Below are 20,844 nucleotides of genomic sequence, written 5' to 3' on the forward strand. Positions count from 1 at the left end.
GCAAGGATTTGAATCGAGTTTTACCTAGGTTTCGTCGTCCATGATTATGCACAGGTCCGCACCCAGGATTTTATTTCGGGAGGGGCCCACAAATAAGATATAATGCATCTAACTGATGATTCTTGTGCCTTAAGTATTTATTTATTTTATTATTTTTTTTAAATATTTTTGAGTGCAAGTAATTATAAATTTAAGTAAATATGTACTCGCATATTTTGGATTGGACAGTGAGGGATTGAAGCAAGAAGTTATATGTGTCAAAGGGAAGGGATCGTTTTTTTACATTTCTTTTATCAAATAGTCCCATAGTTCGACTTCGACTTCCGGTTCCGGAAAAACTGAGTTAGGAGTATTAAGACCTTCAATGTTAAGGGTGTGTTCTTATGTAAAAAGGATGTTCTTACGTGTTCACGATGTAAAAAGGAGCAAATATTTTGAAACTATTCAAGCTCTTCTAGTTTGCAAAATTTGTTGATTATTTTTCGAACAGATGGTCGAGCAGATTTTAATAAATTCATATTCCAATGAAGTGCCTTACAATCCCATATGGCTCTATTTAATTTCATCGAGTCATCTTTCGTATCTGGATCAAAGATGCCAGACCGGCAGATTTGTTTGTAAATCAGCAGATTTATAAAATAAGCTGCATACATTTCTCACTTGCAGACTTTTTTGTAGGCTTTTGAAAATCACGTTTTTTGTAGACGTTTGTAAAAATTAACAGACTTTTGAAATTGCCGCGGTCTTTTTTTTGTTCACTATATCAATTCCTTACATCATTCTTTGAAGAAAACTTGGAGTCCGCAGACTTTTTTCGAGTTTACAGACTTCTTCAACCCTGCATGAAAATATTTAAAATTTTTTCTTTGCATCTCTGGTCTGGTTTTTCAGAGTGATGAGTATAAAAATTTAAATTCGTCATTGGGAGTGACGATGCAACAACAGAAAAATCTTCTTTGTAGCGGTCAAAAACTCCAAAATGGAACTCACATAAATTTCGCAGAGATGACTAGTACGATTTGCAAAAATGTAAAAATTGATTCTAATGAAAGGTCTTATGGATTCATAGACTTTTATGCTATTTTAACCGATTCCGGTTTCCGGTTTCGGAACAGGTCCGGAAGAAGCGGTCAGAACTCCAAAATGAAACTCACACTCTGCATTTGTGTATCTGTGCATTATCTTGAAAAACTGATTTTCAATCGCTCCAATAATACACACTTATATTTGGTGTCGAAGGTGTTTTTCTTTGTTCGAGGTAGTCCACGAAAAGTCTACCGAGACAAACCTAAAGAACCTCCCAATTAAGCCTACCTAGGCCGCTTCGGAGCGCTCAGTCTATTGTCGGTCGCCGATTTCAGTCTATTGTCGGTTAATCATTCTGTTCTCTGATGTATAATAATGGATCTAGACTTCATCAATATTAACTAACTGACACCATCAGCATAGGCGAATGTGCTTCCGATGTGTGCTCGCGTTATTGTTTTAGTCCTGAGTATGCAAGTGCGACATCCAGCGGCAGGACATCTTTATCATTCGCAGAATCTTGCTAAAACTAGGATTATTTTGATCAGTACTAATCTTCATGGCATTTTCTGGCCATCTATTACCGTTTCCTTTAATTTTGACATTGACTGTAATCACTGTGAGAACCGACTTTTTAGTTTCGAAAAAAAATCGATTTCAGAAAGAAGCGGGTTGATGGCCAAAAAACTGTTTCTGTTCTTGATTCCGGAAATAGTGGTTAAAATCCTAAAATGAAAATTACTTTACTTCGATTTCGGGAGGGGCCAGGGCCCCTTGACCCCCCCCCCCCTGGGTACATGCCTGATTATGCAGTTCAAATTTCCAGCAAGAATCGTATTATACAGCTTTCGAACCCTCGGCCTGATCGATGCTTCTTGTTTCGGACTACGTTTTGGTTGTTTCTGCTTCATATAGGTTCGAAGATTCAAACGTTCTTTAGCACGAAGAACATTTGACTTCGAAGTGCCCACTTTTTTGGCCACATCCCGAACTGAAATCTCCTTCTTTTGCTCGAACGCCTTCAGTATACGTTTATCCAACTGAGGGTTAGTATGACCTGTTTTTCGACCCGTTTTCGGCTTATCCTCACCGAACTTCCTGATTGCATTTCGCACGGCTTTTTCACTTACTCCTTCCATTTTTGTTATCTTTCTCAGTGACAGTCCGCATTCTGTGCAACATTTGTACACAATTTTTCGACGTTGTTCTGCTGAAAGTCCACGCATTTCGAAACAAACTAATGAAAACGAATAAACAACTGCACAAGTGGTTAGAGAAGAGTGTAAACAACCGGGCGCAGCCATAAAAATTGACAGATTCTGAACCATTGCGAAATGGCAGTGGTTTTTGGTTGCGTCCATACTTTCTGGGACAGTCTTTAATACTGCACAAGCCATCAGTATAACACTGTTTTTTGTAAGGTTTGTCTTTTTTCAATTTTATCCATTTTAATATAATCGGTAAAAAAGAAACTTTACTTTAGGACAATTTTAGATAAACAAAGAATGTACAGTGATTTAAAATTAAAATTAAAATTTGAGAAGGTTTTGCAAACATTTGTTCGAGTAGACGCGAAATTCGTCGTCGCCTAAAATTTCATAAGTTTGAAACTGACCTCTGCTTATGATCTATTTCAGCTCACGCCCGGAGGAAACGGTTGGAAATTTGTGGTGTCTTTCTGCGTAATCTTGAACGAAAGGAGAAGAACATAGCTTGAATGATAATGGTATAGCTTGTGAATGTTTGCTTGCAATGTACTGATCATTTTGGCACCTCTCCAACCGTGCGTAGTGTACATGTGCGCAGTAGCGTCTCGTGACAAAATTGACTAGTTGTGCACTGCTTATGTGTTATGATTGCAGATGTAACAGTTCGTTGTAAGTGAAAACTAAAGATTGAGGAATGGAGATTTGCTTGTGTTTTTTAATAATGATATACTTTCGGATGGGATTTTTTATTAAACAAACAATTCTCAGAGCTGAGCTGAGTAATTTGTTCTCTTCTTGAATCTGTGCAGTAACTTATGAGTACGGAAAAGACACTACCACAGCGACAACAGATACTTGAAATTTTATGTCTGATGTACGAGGTCTGTTCAAAAAGTTCCCGGAATTTTTTAATTGCGCGCGTCTGGGAGTCCGGTGGTCAAAATTTTTTTTATTGTGTTGGTACATATGTCCCTAATGTATGGTGAAATTTTCAGCTGTATTCATTGTTTACATTCTGTCTTGTAGCGGCTGGTGTAGACGTGTTTTTGTGAGCTCGGCGATTTTTGTTAGTTTAAACAATGGAAGAATTGAAGAGTCAAAGAACTTGTATTAAATTTTGCGTGAAAAATGAAATAAAGTGTAACCAATTGTGCGAAATGTTACAGAGAGCCTACGGTGAGTCTGTTATGAAAAAAAAAACAAGTGTTTACGAGTGGTATAAGCGTTTCCAAGATGGCCGCGAAGACGTTGAAGACGACGAACGCTCCGGTCGACCCAGCACGTCAATAATCGATGAAAATGTGGGAAAAGTGGAAAAAATGATTATGGATGATCGCCGAATCACTATTAGAGAAGTTGCTGATGAAGTTGGCATATCAGTTGGCTCATGCCATCATATTTTTTTAAATGTTTTGGGCATGAAACGAGTGGCAGCAAAATTCGTTCCAAAACTGCTGAATTTTGATCAAAAAAACAAACGCATTACCATCGCTCAGGAGCTGTTAAACCTCCTTATTCACCAGATATCGCTCCGTGTGATTTTTTCCTGTTCCCAAAGCTGAAGAGACCCATGAAAGGACAGCGTTTTTCATCGATTGAAGAGATAAAGGCAGAATCGCTGAGAGTGCTACAGAGCATTACAAAAAGTGACTATCAGGGGTATTTCGAAGATGCTGGCATAAGTGTATTATATCTAGGGGGGATTACTTTGAAGGGGACCATATAGATGTAGACGAATAAATAAATATTTTTTAGAAAAATGAGAATTTCGGGTACTTTTTGAACAGACCTCGTATATGAGATGCGTGTAAATACACGCCATTTCGGTGCGATCCAACCTGCTTTCATCGAATAAATAGAGATTCCAAAAAATAATTGGATTTGGATGGGGTTGGGGACGCAGTTCATTCCTTCAATTCGACCGGTTGTGCAGTGCACGAGGTGCACATGAGGACGAGACGCCACTGCATGTGCGGTAGTTTGTTCAACCGTGACAGTTCCATAGATTGTAAAATATTTGTAGGTACGAATTCGTCCTCTGGTATAAACTTTTCTCATTTTCACTATTTCAAACAGTAAATGTTCTGTTGATATGCATGATGATAATGGCTTTTCATCTTAACGAATGACATGAAATATTTTTTCGAACGCAATTTTCTCCCGATAGCTATCCGTTAAACCCAAATGGCATTTCGAACAGCTATAATCCAACCGGTGAAAGAAGCTAGCAGTGGCGAAACGACAAACGGTGCACTGGTGAAAGAATTTCACCTGCCACTGTGTGTCTCTGTTGAGCGAAAGGAGATGAAAAAAATAAACACGCTTCGCGTTCGGAAATTTCACTCGAACCTCGGACCGGTTGGGGCAGTGACGTGATGTGACGTAAAATTGGCTCAATTTCATCCTTCCGATCGCGCGGTTGTTTTCGTGGCTGACGTTGTTGTTGTTGTTTGTGTCGTTCCGCGTATCATACTTTCTTTCTTCGGTTTCTATTTACACTCAACTTCGTCAGTCTCTACGTTTTGACTAATTTCGATTATGAACTTGCACGACTCGGCTCTTCGCCGACGACGACGACGACGACGGCCAGCGAAAAATGAAGCTCGATAGCTGCTCGAAACCGCAGGTATTCCAAGAACTGGTTTATTGAGCACACGGGAACCTCTTTCGCGCGAGAAACAGCTTCAGTGAGCTCCAACGAGAGCATGGCACGATTATGTATCGGAGGTGTAGATGGCCATTAGATTTTCGATGATTTCGGTCAATTTAGGTGAGGCGATAATAAAGTGTATTTTTGGAAATTTCGAATGAGTTTTTTTTTTCGTCAGCACCTCTGTATAGCACGAGGCAAAACCAAGACAGTCGGCTGGAGAGTAATTGGCGGTACCTTTTATGATGAGTCTCGCAGTCGAGAAAGGTGTTAATGGTCAATTAAATCGAACGGCATCTATCGTAGGTCACGCGGAGTGCTCGATTGTCGGATGGATGGATGGATGGATGGGAATTGTTTTCAAAAGGGCACAGCAAATCACGCATGGCTCTTGCGTCGAATCGGTCGGAGAGACAGCCTTTAGACAGGCTGGGGGATGATCGGTGCTGTAAATGTGTTTTATTCGGTCGTTAAAATCTAACTGGCATTCAAAAGTGACCATTCTAGTCGGATTATTTCGCTCGAAGGTATGCGTGTGCGGGGGAGTAATGGATGGGTTATGTAGAACTACACGAACGTATTTTAGTAAGGAAAGAAATATTTTTAACATTTGTAGTTGACCATACTGAATCTTTCGGATTGTGACAATTTATTACATCTGTCAAAGTCTCTTATTGTGTTTACATTCGATACTGGTGCTGAAGGATAGTCCAACAAACAGATAGAAGTCATTCAATTTCATGGAAATATTTCACACGCTGTGTGATGATTTCGGAGCCCACTAATTGCTAATCTATCCCAGGCTGCCAAAAACTTCAACCGACACGCATCGCCTTTCGGTTATGCTTGCCTGTGCTCATTTGAACCTACGTGTGCTGATCATGTTCTCATGTGAATTGGATCAAACTCGGCTGGAACACCACGTCTACAATTATCACTACTGCAGATGTGCCTAAACCTGCCTGCCGTCAAAAAAGATGAAGCCAAAAAAAAAAAGAAACCGGACACGTTTATTACTATTGGATAAAACTTCCGTTTCGCGCTTAATTAACAGGTTGTCTTTTGTGTCTCTCTTCAGTGGGAAAGGTACTAATCATATTTGAAATGAATGACTACGAGAGTGTGACTCCGCTACTGCTTGTTGTTCGTTGGTTGCAGCTTTATCCTCGGCCTCGGATTCTCACGCACAGGTTAATTTTCGAAGCTGGCGTTTTCCGATTCCGGAATCGTTCACTTTGCATCGGCTTCCAATCGATCAACGGTTCCGTAAGTGACTTCCGACTTCATTTGGGCTTTGGTTTATTTCCGTTTATTTTAAGGAAAGTGTGTTAGTGGAGAAACCAAAAATCATGTCACGTTTGAAGACCTTATGCTCTGCGAACCTCCATCGAGTCTGTGTGAACTCATTCACTGTTTTTTTCAGATTGGTCTCGATTTCATCTCAAAACGTTTCAATGTTTCATTGTCAGTGAACAACCGATTTCACGCCTTCCGATTTCCATTACAAGATCTCATCAGATACTGATGCGCTTATTAGCGAAACACAGCAGGAAAAAAAGCACAACCACTAAATCGGTAAACTACTGGTTGGATAAGAAAAAAAAAGTCGCTACAGTCTCTTCAGTCGGAACTATTGCCATCGGATTGGTTGGTTATTTATCTTGAATCGTTAAAAGTCACGTACTCGACTCGACTAATTTACATTTCGTTCTGTACCATTTAACGAACAATGTTCCTCATCTCAACCTAATGACGATGCTCCTATTCAACTCGTCACGTGTCGTACAAAAGTGTTGGCAACATTGAGGGGACCTCTGCTGCAGGCCCCGGAATCAACCATTCGAAGAAGAAAATGACTCCAGCTGGTAGTGGCTCGATTGAGCGCTAAATCACATGCTGCTCACCCCATACAAAACTGAACCGAGGATGGCGGAATCATGTTTTCGAATTACGAAAAATTTCACCCACTGTCGACACTCAACGACTTTGCTGCTGTCAAAGGCATCCCGCCAACGGAGCAGCATGAAATCACGTTCACCTATCAAAGAAATGTTCCGTTCTCTTTTGGGATGCCAAACCGGAGCTGAGTTTGATCTGCGAGGCGCAGATCGGAATGAATGGAGCGATTTTATTGTAACCACGTTTGAGCCGAAGCTGTTTCGCGTATGTTTCATTCACTTGCAGCCTACGTGCTTGTACGTATCGCTAGGTACTACTGGCAAGGCAATTGGCGAATCGAAACAAACGAAGGAAGGAATGTGTGTGTGTGTTTGTGTCTTATGCAGATTCAGATATTCGCGGTTATTGAACTCCTCGGCGGAATGTTATCCGAAACCTAGAAGATCGTTATTTCATCTAGCACTCACTACGAAACCTAATCTGTCATGTATTTCGTCTGGCTCTCGTAACCTTATGTGAGTTGGCACGAGAGTTGGGAATGTGCCTTTTATGTTTCACCGGGATATGGTTTCCATGCACTCATTGGTCGCAGTGTTCAATACATTATTCGACTGCTGAACTCAGTAGCGTTTGTTACTACAAATTGGGGACAAAACAGGTCAAAGACGGTTGTGCAAATAATGCGTTGGTCAATAAGTCCCCAGTTTGACAAACAGATAGCTTCACTAATTCAAAATCCTTCTAGCGTGCAAATGATCCATCTTTCGGATGTCATTTGACAAAATTTGCCAAAAATTTTTAAAAATTTGAAACAATATAGGAAAAGGAATTTCATAAATTTGAATCGGAATTTGATAAAACACTGTTTTTCAAATGTATAAAAATACTATGCTTGAAAGGAAATTGCTTTCCAGATAAGCATAAGGAGTGTATCGATAAGTAGTTAGCAACATTCAAACAGTTATTACTCTGAAATGGCTTAATTTTTTGCAGTGTGTTTTGCGGTGACATGTTTGTTTACATGTCAATAACAGCTGCGCAATCGATTGGTTTCGGTACGGTTTATCGTTTCAATGAGTCGAATTGATCCGGAAACGCGAAAGAAAATTTTGCACACTTGGTGCTCAGAAAGAGGTGTCACGTACTACGAAATTGCAAAACGGGTGAAAGTGCACCACACCAGTGTCAAAAATATCATCGAGAAGTTCGGTAAGACCCTTTCCATGAAGGATTTGCCCCGATCCGGTAGGAAAACGGGTCCCAGCCAGCCCGGCCGGGACTTAAAAGGGGTTGAGTACATCAGGAAAAACCCATCGGCGTCGACGCGGGATTTAACCAAGCAGTTCAACACCAGCATCGGGATGATTCAACGGATCAAAGTTCGGAACTCCCTGAAAACGTACAAGAAACAGAAGGTGCCGAAAAAGTCCCTGGTACAGCAAGTTCAAACCAAAACAAGAGCGCGAAAACTGTATAACCGGATTCTACAGAATAAAGACAGATGCATCCTGATCGACGACGAAACCTATGCCAAGGAAGACTCTCGAGCGCAGCCCGGACCGCAATATTATATGAAATCGGTGTACCAGGACCTGGACGGCGCTGACACCACGGTGGCGATGGAAAAGTTTAGGCAGAAGGTGTTGGTCTGGTAAGCAATTTGTACCCATTGTTTGCGGTCGTCGATTATCTTCACGAAGGGCACAATTAACGCCAAGGTGTACGAGGAAGAATGTTTGAAGAAGAGAATGCTGCCACTGTATAGAAAGCATAAGGCTGCTCCTCTCTTCTGGCCGGATTTGGCTTCAGCTCACTACGCAAACTCCGTTCTACAGTGGTTGTCAAAAAATAATGTACAATTCGTGGAAAAGGACATCAACCCACCGAACTGCCCCGATCTTCAGCCAATTGAAAGGTATTGGGCAATTGTCAAGCGGCACTTTCGGCAGGAAGGTACAGTGTCCCAAAACATGCAGGAGTTCGAAAAAAAAACTGGACAGCTGCCACCAGAAAAGTCACAAAAGTAACTGTGCAGAATTTAATGATGAATGTCAAGTCCAAAGTGCGAGCGTTTCACAGAAACTAGGATTTTCTTCAATATAATCAGTGAAATGCATAAAATGTTATTTTTCTACAATTAATCGAAAACTGATGTCAAAATATGTTTTTTTCGCTTTTTTATTCAATAATCAATGTTGCTAACTACTTTTTGATACACTCCTAGGTCCGTACTCTGCTCCAAGCAAATCAACACAGAAAAATTGTGAAATTTACACAAAAAATAAACCAACAAGAATATTTGAAAAACAGTTGATTTGAAATTATGATTTAAAACTATCATTTATGTAAAATTAATTTGGAGTGCATTGATATTCCAATTAATAAATCTGTATTTTTGTAGCAAGTGGCACGTTCCTCTAGTTATTTTGAGATTTGTGGTTTGCTGTGGCTTCTCATCATTTGGAAGGGAATTGTGAAGTGGGTGAAGTGGAAAAACAACAGCAAACATAAAGAAACAAAGGTGCAAAAGTGCACAGTTATTGAACCTCCAACCCCCGAGAGGATTTAAAGATTTTACAAAAGCCATTCTGCATTCCCGGAAGAATGCAGAACGATTCGCATTATGTTCGAGCAGAAGTAAATTTGGTACCCCATAGGGGATGCCAAACAATGTGCTGAAACTTATTAACGTCAATACAGAAAGGATTCATTCACTCCAGGAAGAACGATGAACCCCTCTGACTTTTGCTCCGTACCACATTGGGTGAGAAACGATATAATATTGTTTAATTTTAGCTCCGCATACACAGACTCAACCATGTATGGAGGACCAAAAAGTCGGATACGTAGTTGCGTCAATGCGGCTCAAATAATACTCAGCACGCTGAATGGTAGCCATGTGATAATTTAGTTTGCAATGTCCAGTCAGAGATCTTACCAGAATACTGCAATTATGCTTGGAAAAATGCAGTAGACACTTTGACATTTACAGATTCAAATCTGGAAAAAATGTTTTTGTCTGAGCGCAAGTTTGCAAGCTGCGCCAGTAGCTGGCACTTTTGGAAGCAGTCCAAGAACGAATCTTGTGCTTTATGCAACTAGTTGAAAGTTTTAAAGCAGGTTCAGGGCCACCGAAATCATTCGTTGCACCAGCTCTAGCCAACTCATCAACCCATTAATTTCCAGTAATACCAGTAATACCAGAATGGTCGGGTACCCATAAGAAGCAAACGGCATTTGAGATCCTGAGGTCTTCAATTTGAGTTCGACACGCGATCACTAGATTCGACCGTGAATCATTCGAACTGAGTGCCCTTAAAGCTGCCTGACTGTTGGAACAAAAATAAATTCGTTTACCATAGATTCTCTGCTGAAGTGCCGATTGTATTCCACATAGAATCGCGTTGATTTCTACTTGGAACACAGTACAGTATCAGCAATGAATGTATCTGGGTTTGAGTCCTCATGATTTTCCAAAAGCTCGTCTGCATTGGCCGAAAGCCATGCAAGCTTTTTTAATCCTGAAGTCAATGTGAGCAGACCAATTCAGTTTTGTATCAAGAATAACTCCGACGTATTTAACTTGATCAACCACAGTAACATCTGAACAGAAGAACTGTAACGGATTACCCAAAAGATCGCAGTGCATGAGGCATTAAATCGAAGAGAGTGTTAATGCTTATACCGGTCATCAATATATGATAATCGTCGGCAAAACCATAAATCGGGAATCCAAGGTCATTAAGTTCCTTTAACAAACTATCAGCAACTACACGGAACCACCCGCGATCCCATTTCAACCAGAATATTAGTTGATTTTCTGAATTCGATTGGTTAAAATTTGGTACAACTAATCGATTGTTGTTTTAACTAAACTGTCATTTTTGTTTTTCGATTAGCAGAAACGATGGTTGAAACAACTAATTTAACTGTTTGAAAATAAAATGCTGTCAATTAGTGAGGACACATACCTTTCAATTTCAACAAATATTTTAGTTGAAATAACTGGTGTTGTTATTGAAACAAAATTCTGTTAGTTGAAAAATAAATCGGTTTTATTTGTTTGTTTGTTTTGAGATCAGTAAAGATCTGAATTCTAAAAAAAATACTTCTGATTCGATCGGAAATGATTGATGTAGAAAAACGTTTTAAATCAGCAAAAGTGCCCGGAGGGGCGAGTAAATTAGCGAAATTATTAAATTTACCTAAAATGATGCCTTCAAACGGTTGAACTAAAGTTATGCACTGATAATTTTAGTCAATTTATATGAGCTTGTGTGTATCAACCGCTGGGAATTGGAATTTTGCGACGGCAATTGAAACGCGCCTTCAATCGCAGCGCGTTCTGTGCGTTTGAAACCCTTCGCTCCTGTTACTTTTATAAATTAAATTCATGTCAAAAAGCGTTTTATTGCTAATGCATGAACATCATCATCGGTAACAAACAGCTGGAAGTAAAACAGTCTGCAGGAAGTAAATAATGATCGAATTTGAAGCATAAAATTTTTGCGCATACCTGAAAGATTACGAGATGATCATTCATTAACATTTTCTAATTTGTCACCAAATCTTTTTCATCTCAAACGAGGTTAACTTTATCACAACACCGCTGTTAGATAAACACTTGTTATCATAAAATTCTCAAATCGAATGAACACAATTTCACCAAACGCTTTAACCATTGATGTTGTTTTCATTGACATTTTGAAGCGACGCGAACAGATTTCAACTAAAAAAGTTGTTGATTTTGCATTGCAATTATTGTTTTGCTTTCAACTGTCTCCGACATTTGACAGCATTCAAAATAACATATTTTTCAACTACTTGAATATATGCAAATCAAAAACCATTTTGGTTGAATCAAAAAGAAATTAGTTAAATCAACTATCGCAAAAATCAAAAACTGCGATATCGCAATTTTATGATCGAAGGGTTCTCCGTGTAGGTTCCATAAAAGTGGGGATATCTAGGAAAACTTCCAAGCAAGATTGTTTTTTTCAATGTTGTAAACAACATCATGCAACAGGGTTGTAGGGACTTTCCACGCTGGTCAGCAAGTTGAATTTCATGTAGCGGATGCATGCCCAAACTAACATTCCTGATATAGTGATCGACTATGCGTTCCACTGTTTTAAGAAGAAATTAGCTAAGGGGCTGTCCATAAAAGACGTCACGCTTTTTTTGGCGATTTTTGATTCCCCATCCCCCCTTTGTCACAAATTGTCACAGAAGCAAAGACCCCCCATCCCCCCTATGTCACGTGTCATGAATTCAAAATAAATAAAATTCATCTCAATAAAATCTCAATATGTATGACAAACCATACAAATATGAGGGAAAAACCGATTTATTACATGCTGTCATTAGATTAAAAAATATCCATAAATCTACAAAATCATCGGAATTATTAATATCAATTATATAAATTAACAAAAGTATTTGGTTGGAATTGATGAAACTAAATGTCTGTTTTAGTCCTCCTAGGGCTACACAGATATATTATTGTTTTAGGGAAAGAATAATATTTCCGTAGTGTAGCTTACAGTAGTGTAGCTTACTGAGAAAAGAAAGACCAACACCTCATCAAAACGAGATCACTGCCGGAGAATCTTTTCATTATTAGTTGATCAGTGAAAGTTCAATCGTTGGATGATTCAATAAGCTTTTATGTTGGTGGAGTAAAATCACATATGATCAAGATAAGACATGACATGTTCTACGTCTGAAATCGTTGATCTCCCGCCCTTTTTCAAATTAAGTATAATTGAATAAACTGCATCAGAATCAGATAAGAGAAATTCTTATGATATACTATTATCATTGCTAGAAAATCAAATTACTGAAAAAATTGTCAGTGCACAAATACACGTTTTCCTATAGAATGTAAACGTTTATTGTGGCGATTTTTTTCAGGAAATAGGGCAAAGCAGTGATATAATTAGGTATTTCAAAAATGCGCTCATTGAAAATATTGGACGTCACATTCCATAAACCTCCCCCCCCCTCCCCCCTGTCACAAAAGGTCACGTTTTATGAAACACCCCCCTCCCCCTTGCGGCGTGGCGTCTTTTATGGACAGCCCCTAAGACTGATAGGCCTGAAACTCTTCGCTTTCTCATAAGTGTCGCGACCGCCTTTGGGAATAAATTTGACAATTATTTCCTGCCAAGCTCTTGGAATACATCCTGTCGCGAGACTAAAAGTAAGTATTTTCTTCAAACATGTTGGAAATGTTCATACCCTTTCTGCAGTAACACTGGAAAAACTCAATCCCTGGACATGGAGACTTCTCAACTGCTCATTTGACCGATTCAATCGTCACAATTTTTCGAGCAAAGGTCCAAGAATCGTAACTACCCGAAAAAGTCTCAGGAACAGCTGTCGGTGATTGCTCCATACATCCTGGAAAACGAGTGTTAAAAAGATAGTAAAGTACATCACCTTCAAGTAATCGAAATCCTTAGATTTCGAAAGTATTTCGCTTCATTATTGCCCAAAATCTTTCGATGGGCCGAACTGCGGGCAGTTGGGTGGATTTATGTTTCTATCGATGAAATCTACATTATTATCGTGGTACCACTGGATGACTTCCCGGCTGTAGTTTGCAACTCGCTAAATCTGCCCAAAACTTCACGGGACCTTTATGGGCGCTAATGAAAGGTTTTTGAAGCATTCTTCCTTGTACAGCTGCGAATCCATCGTCATATTCGTCACGAACACTTTGGTCTTTGCTCCACAGCTGCATATTCCTTGCCAAATCATCAGTTTTTGGCGAATATGTGCAGAGAAGCAAACTTAAACTACGCAGGAACATCTCCTCGTGCCGTCACCATATAGAATTTTTGGCTAGGAAGCTGTCCGAAACCCTTTTGGACGTAGGTTTCATCGTCGATGAGCAGGCATCCTTGGTCCTTCGTCAAAACCTGCTGGTACAATTTTCGAGCTCGAGTTTTGGTGACAACGTTTTGTTTAGTTGCTTGCTGGTTCGATAAGAACGCTATCCTGCTCGCAAACGAATTTTTCGGTACTGCAAGCAGCATTTTGCGTATTTTTGTGCGATTTCATTATCTGATAGTCCAGGGTTTGCTCTGACGGTTCTCAACACCTTCTGGTTCAGCTTGCGGTCATATGTCTCACTACGACGTTCACCTTGAGGCTCTCGATCCACACTCTTTCGCTCCCTGAGCACATCATACACGGTTGATTTGGCAATTTCCAACGTTTTAGTGATTTTTTATTGCGGACCACGTTTGATTATCACAGTGGGTGTGAAGATTTTTTTCTCTCCTCTCGACTTCCATCTGGAATAACTTTTGACCCACTGCAAGAAACACCGTGAAATTTATACCACAGAAAGTGGATGCCTAGTTAAAGAAACCGCTGTGAAAGAATTCTTGCAGCGGTCACTTTCCGTGCCGCTGCAACACAATAAGTGATTCCGGATTCTAACTGGACAGAACTTTATGAACTTCTCTCGGAAATGTCTAGCTCGATTTTTTACGAAATCAAATGAAAGGTTTTGTTGTATTGTACAGGTTCCGGCACTCGAAGTGTAACCAACTTCAGACCGCTCGCGCAGCTGACGCACGGGCATCAGCTCTCTAGAAATTTGCTAAATGACAGTTCGGAGTTGTATTGTTTACAAGCGCAAGAAAGCATTTTGCCAAAAGTGAACGCGAAAAAAAATCTTGACTTGAGAGAGCGAAGGAGTTGCTTCGTTTGGCCGAAAGCGGTCAATTTCCGAACATTGTATTTTCTGACGAGAAAATTTTTCCAATTGAGCAATTCGTAAACTCTCAAAACGATAGGGTTTACTTGACCGACCGTTCATACGAGAATTTGAGTCATCGATTGGCCACCAGGATGTAGCACCCGCAACAGATAATGGTTTGGGCCGCTGTAATCGCAGATGGGCGCTCTCCAATCGTTTTCATCGAGCCTGGCGTCAAGGTAAATGCGACATATTATCGGGAAAGTATTCTGGAGGTTGCTTTGAAGCCGTGGGCAGACAAACATTTCGGTGGCAGACCATGGACGTTTCAGCAGGACTCGGCACCGTCTCACAAAGCTCGAGTGAACCAAGAATGGCTGAAAAACAACGTTCCGAACTTCATCACGTCCACACAATGGCTCTCGAATTCACCAGATGCGAATCTAATGGATTATTCTCTTCGGGCCATTTTGGAGAGCAAAGTCCGAACTAAAAGATACACCAGTCTCGAGGCGCTGAAAAAAGTTATTGTCCGCGAGTGGGCCTGCAAGTCACATTCGGGCAGCTTGCGATTCGTTTTTTGACCGTCTCAAGGCCATAGTCAAGGCAAAAGGTGGTCATATCGAGCAAAAGTGAATTGATTCTGAATTTTGTATTATTTTTACACATTTTGTACTTTGAATCAAGTAAAAGTAACTTTCCAAACTGAATTTATGGCCTTTTTAATTGGTTACACTTCGAGTGCCGGACCCTGTATACAATTTTGGAATTTCAACCGATTCTGTCTTCTGGTTCCGGAGGTACGACGTGATGTGTGTAAAATAAATTTGAAAATGGGCGTTGAACTGAATGAACTGAATTCCACAAACCTTGATTGGAACGAAATCTCCTATGGACTCATATAAAATTCCTGCTTTTTTTTTCTAATAAAACAGGTTTGCATTAAGTGATATTAGAAAATGAAAGAATGTCCCAAATGCGATTTACTAGGAATAAAACCTAACACATTTACTGAAGTTGTTAAACAAGGAAGACGAAATGTGACTTGTGTAGTTTTGAAGATTTACAGAAAAATATGATGCATATGCCAAATTGTAGAACTGAGAAATTGAGAAAATTGAGAATTTACTTTTCTGAAAAAAATTTGGCGAATATCCTGGACACAAACCAGCAATGTTTCAATCCAACACGAAATTCTCATTGACAAATAATTTTGTTATTAAAATCAGAAAATTTGTTTCTATTTATCTATCACCATCATTGCTGGAGCACAAAGAAAACAAAAATGAAATTCGTTTTATTAACAAGTTTATTAGCCATAAACTCATGAGAAGTGTCAAAGCAAAACGATCCACTAAAGAGCTAAAAAGGAGAGTCTCGTTGAAACTGCTTGCAAATTATTTTGCTGTTTTTCGCATGTGTTACGATATATTCATATTGAAATTTCCAAACCGATATGTTAAAATGCTTTAAACTCTTATAGGGAAGTGTATTTATTCAGAATTTGTACGCATTTGAGGCGATTGTGCGTAATAATGTTTTTAGGTGGAACAGTGAAGTGAGTATTGAATGTTGCACTCTAATTGCATATTTCAAATGAAGTTTTTTGTATCTTCCAACCTTTCGGGCTACGCTGTTTGGTGTACTACTTGTATTCGGTTTTTGTTTTCCGACTGCTCAAAGTTTTAAGTGAGAGAGTCGATTTCGCGAAGTCGAATAAAAAAAACAGCGATTTAGAAGAAAAATGTTCAAAATAAAGTTTATGTTTCGTTTATGTCTTTTTCTCCAATACAACATCGTATTTATACCTGCCAATATAGAAAAGACAACCGCGACTGGAATTTTTTGGTAGTAGTGTGCCATCTAGTGGCTAGTAGTCATTACGGTGTTAACGTTGCTTCGGTGAAAGTGCGCTATATAGCTGCAAATTGCAGAAGCTAATTCAACCGCTTATGTTGGTTGAAAACAACGTTTTATTTATCTCAATTCAACTAAAAGAATAGTTGAATGGAAATGAAGTGTGCATTAGCTAAGAAATGACAGCACGATTAATTGGTGAATTCAACTATAAAAATACTAATTTTAACCAATATTTTATTATTATTAAGGGAATGAGAATTAAAAAATCTAAATTAGCAAAAGTAAAATTTTTTTAGTTGTCTCAACAAATAACTAACTAAAATCAGAAAATCAACAATTTTTTTCGCCAAAATGCTGATTTCGGTCTTTCCGTGAATAACAGTCGTTTTTTTTATGCTGTACTGAATGCAAGGCGCCAGATTCTAACCATGTACTAATAGTTGAAATTATAGCACAATTACGAATTTGAACTCAGATTGCCTCGGTCCCGTTAAGGAACCGAACCGATTCCGTTCTACGGCTGAGGTGCATGGCCGGGCCCCCTTCTGCCGGATGCTTGGGATTCCTCCAGCGAACCATATGGAAGTTCAACCAGGGTTATTACCAGGTGCATATCTTTTTCTCTCTCTCTCTCTATCGTATGTTCGCGCGTAAATGCACACCAGACATCATCTCCTTTAGCCTTAGCCCGAGAGAAGTTGGAACGCCACAGCGTTAGTAATTGAATAATAGAAGCTGGAAAATGAAGCAATTTTCGGATAATGATAATTGCATTTGCGCGCGAAATAAATGAGATGAGGTGCGGGAAATTTGATTTTCTTTCCTTCTCTCTGTCAGCCGGTGTTTATGGAGTGAATTCCTAGAATTCACGTTCGAAATCAGCAACCGACTGGTAGCTGGCTGAGCTATGTGGAGTAAGAATTGCTGGCGCTACGTTTGCTTCGGTATAGCTGGTCTTGCATATGAAGAAGGAAATTCTCGGTTAATTAGTGAACGCTAATTAGCAATTAAATAAATGTTTGTGTTTGCCCCTCACTCACCGTTTCGTAGACGTGTGTGTGCGTGTGTGTCTGTGAATGAGGAACAGATGAACGAAGATTGTTAATTTGGTAACGGTTTCGGTAGATATGTGGATGGAAATTCTGGCTAAGTTGAACTTTCCTATTTGGAGAATAACGTGGTGTAGTGATTTGATCTTGTATGCATCTGCCGAAGCTTACCAACCGTCTCGTACCGATTCTCACCTCCAAGAAAGTACTAAACGGTAACAGTATGAGGAAAGGAAAATTAAAACATTATTTCCAAAATTTTTAAATAAAGAGTTGGACCAGGACATTCCTTTAAATATATGCAATCGACTTTAAAATAACTAGACAAATCGTATTTTATGTAAAAGTATTTTCAATTATTGTTACAGTTATTCGAAATATGAAATTTAACCTCTCACCTATGTAAATATAGCCAAAATTTCTAAGAATAGCAATCCCGTTTCGTTTTGTTTACGAAAATACATCACAAGAAACGGCGTAAAGATCGGTTTTATCCAATGGCAACGGTTCAACGTAAACGCGGAAGAGCATCGTGTGCTACATTGACTAGCTTTGCATTTGCCCTTTGCAGCCGATTTCGCTTCTCCTCCCGCAATTCGTTATTGTTATATATATAAATTATAATTTGTTAATTGCGCACTTTTACAGTAATAGAGCCGTGAGTCGGCCAACGATGCGAGGAAAGATTTCAGCCATTCCATACTCCAACACTAAAGCGGTTCTAAACTGCCAGATGGAGTTGGAGACCCACACGGAAGATGAGATCTGCCGCTGCTAATGATCCACTTAGATGTGCTTTCGCGGGGGAAAAACTGCAAGAAGCTTACCGGTTCGGTTTGAGTTCTCTTTTAATGCAGACCGCATAGCATATACCTACACAGATTACTCAAAGGAAATAAAAACTGATCTGGTTTTCTTTCCTTTCCCTGTACTTGTTGTATGTAGGTTTTAACTAAGCCCCCGTGATCCATGGCAGCGACCATCAACACGATTTTGCCTCCATCACCATGAGGTCGATAGTTTAGAAGAGGAGCGATGGAAGCTGATTTATCTTGCAACACGTACTATTAATTAGTACTGGCACTGTCATTAATTATACGAATCTTTTAGACTACTCACGACTTTTGTCGGTGGTTAAAGTGGAGGTCTCTAAATTATCGTCTACTTGGAAATACGCACGGTTTATGGTTTATCAAGTTTTCACGAGATAGTGTTTATTGCTCACAATATCTGGTTATCTATGTGTAGTTGCCAACCTTCCAAATGACTCATTATTCGCATTCTCAACTAGTGCAAAACAACAGCGTACTAATGAGTTTAATTTACTCATCTCTTTCAGAATCTCCTAGCCGAACTAAGAGCACTTAAGGAAGCTAATCAACGGTTGAGCGACGACAATCAAGAACTTCGGGATCTGTGCTGCTTTCTGGATGACGATCGACAAAAGGGCCGGAAGTTGGCCCGAGAATGGCAGAGGTTCGGACGATACACGGCAAGTGTAATGCGACAGGAAGTTTCAGCTTATCAGGTTTGTAGAGTTGATAAATAAAACATATTTTACTCGTCCATACGAGCTTTTGACAAATTGCTTCTTTTTTTTTAGACCAAACTGCGACAGCTAGACGACAAGCAGCAGGAACTGATCCGTGACAATCTGGAACTGAAGGAGCTATGTTTGTACCTGGACGAAGAGCGAACGAATACTAATCGGCCAACGGTGGGATGCCCGAACTGCGGGGCGACACCCGGTGCCACGAATGCTGTTCCTCTCCGGGATGACGGAGATGGAAGTAGCTCGAGTACGAATGCTGACGAGAACCTGCATCAGCTGGGTGGACAGTTCGGACGGAACGGGTGCACGGTGAGTTTTGAAATTTTTTTGCAGTGTCAGTTGTTAGTTAGTTTGTAGCAATAAAGACATTGCCATATAATAATTCACTACTTATTTGAAGTAGCGAAAGGTATTTACCTATGCATGGTAAATTTGACTTGCTGTTCGCATAGTCATTGTAAATTTTATGTAAATCATTTTCAGAAATGAATAGTGAGTAATCAGACTTCGCATACTTTAATTAAAAGAAATTTACCAACGTTCTTTTTGCTGTATGAGAAGACCACTTCGAATCAAGACTGATTTACAGTCTATTAAGTAAGAGCGCGTCTATCGAAGGCCTGCGATCGATAAGCGATATCGACTTAAATGTTATCTTTGATCGATAGAGGATACCTCTGTCTTTGTGGCTTTGAACAAATCTTCGAAGCCATAAAGTACCAAAAATGAACTATTCAGTGACGGCTAAATACATTAAAAGTCGGTATCGTTTGTAAAGAAGTGGGCTCAACGGCTTAGAGAGGCTAAAACCATCGATGTTCTCCCAAAACGTGCTTCGGTAGTTTAAGTAACCAAAAAGTACAAGAAACGAATCGTGGCTCATCGTTACATAAAAGATGTGTGAAATTCAAGCAAAAGGGTCTCAGATTATCACACGTCGATATTCGGGAACATCTGTGCTCAAACAGTGTAAAAACGAAACCTGGATCCTGCAAGAAGATAATGATTCAATGGCTCTGTACTGCATGGAAACGGGAAACATGCATTGTGACGCTTGATTGGCCTTCGCAATCGTCTGATGTAAATCCTATCGAAAACGTCAAAAAGAAGCTCCGTGTAAAACGTGTTAACACTTTGGAAGCGGCTCCACCGACAAATTTGACTCATTTGGAAGGAGGAAGCGTCTCGAATAAGTTGAAAATTTAGTGGAAAGTAAGTCTCGGAGATTCCAAGCAATAATTGATGCTGGTGGTGATTGGACTCACTCTTAAACTAGAAGCGCGTTACCTCAGAATGTATGCAAAGGGTGATTGCTGGTATCTTTTTGGCAACACTGTTTTTGACAGATAACGCGTGAATCGTGTCTTGTGTCATTATCAAACTTACTTGGTTTGGTCTAAAATTTAATTACATATTACGCTGGAAAATTTGAAGGAAGATCCACATTTTTATCGAAAAACTGTATTCAACGACGAAGCTCATTTCTAGTTGAATGGATACGTCAACAAGTAAAATTCCTAAGTCTGGAGTGAAAACCTGTCAGAAGCATTGCAAGAGCTACCAATGCATCCTAAAAAGTTACTGCTTGGTGTAGATTAAGGAGTGTATCGAAAATAAGCTATCCACAATTTTTCTTTCAAATTATGATAAAAAACGATATTTTATTCAAACTAAAAATTGATCCTTTATTGTACGAGGTTAAACTTGAACATAATGAAAACCGGATGAAATTCAAGTAATTTCTTCACGAATTTTCGAACTTCTGATCGAACGCTCTTCATCAAGTTCAGGACAAGTGATGCATCGCATTTTTCTGGCTAACAAACTTTATGGATTTAATCGATGTTAAGTAACCCATGTTGCATCAATTTGATGCTAATCACATTAAA

At 39.5% G+C, this 20,844-nt stretch overlaps 1 protein-coding gene across 1 annotated transcript in view; it reads left to right on the forward strand.

Moving 5' to 3' along the window:
- The window catches only part of LOC131431418 (coiled-coil domain-containing protein 85C), a 113,172-nt gene that overhangs the window by 89,887 nt on the left and 2,441 nt on the right, over positions 1 to 20,844 (forward strand). The window contains exons 3-4 of the mRNA XM_058597115.1: positions 18,743 to 18,931; positions 19,007 to 19,264. Coding sequence (XP_058453098.1) covers positions 18,743 to 18,931; positions 19,007 to 19,264 — 447 coding nt within the window. The remainder of the gene's footprint in view (positions 1 to 18,742; positions 18,932 to 19,006; positions 19,265 to 20,844) is intronic.

Source organism: Malaya genurostris, chromosome 2, assembly GCF_030247185.1.
Source record: "Malaya genurostris strain Urasoe2022 chromosome 2, Malgen_1.1, whole genome shotgun sequence".
In the NCBI taxonomy this organism is placed as follows: domain Eukaryota; kingdom Metazoa; phylum Arthropoda; class Insecta; order Diptera; family Culicidae; genus Malaya; species Malaya genurostris.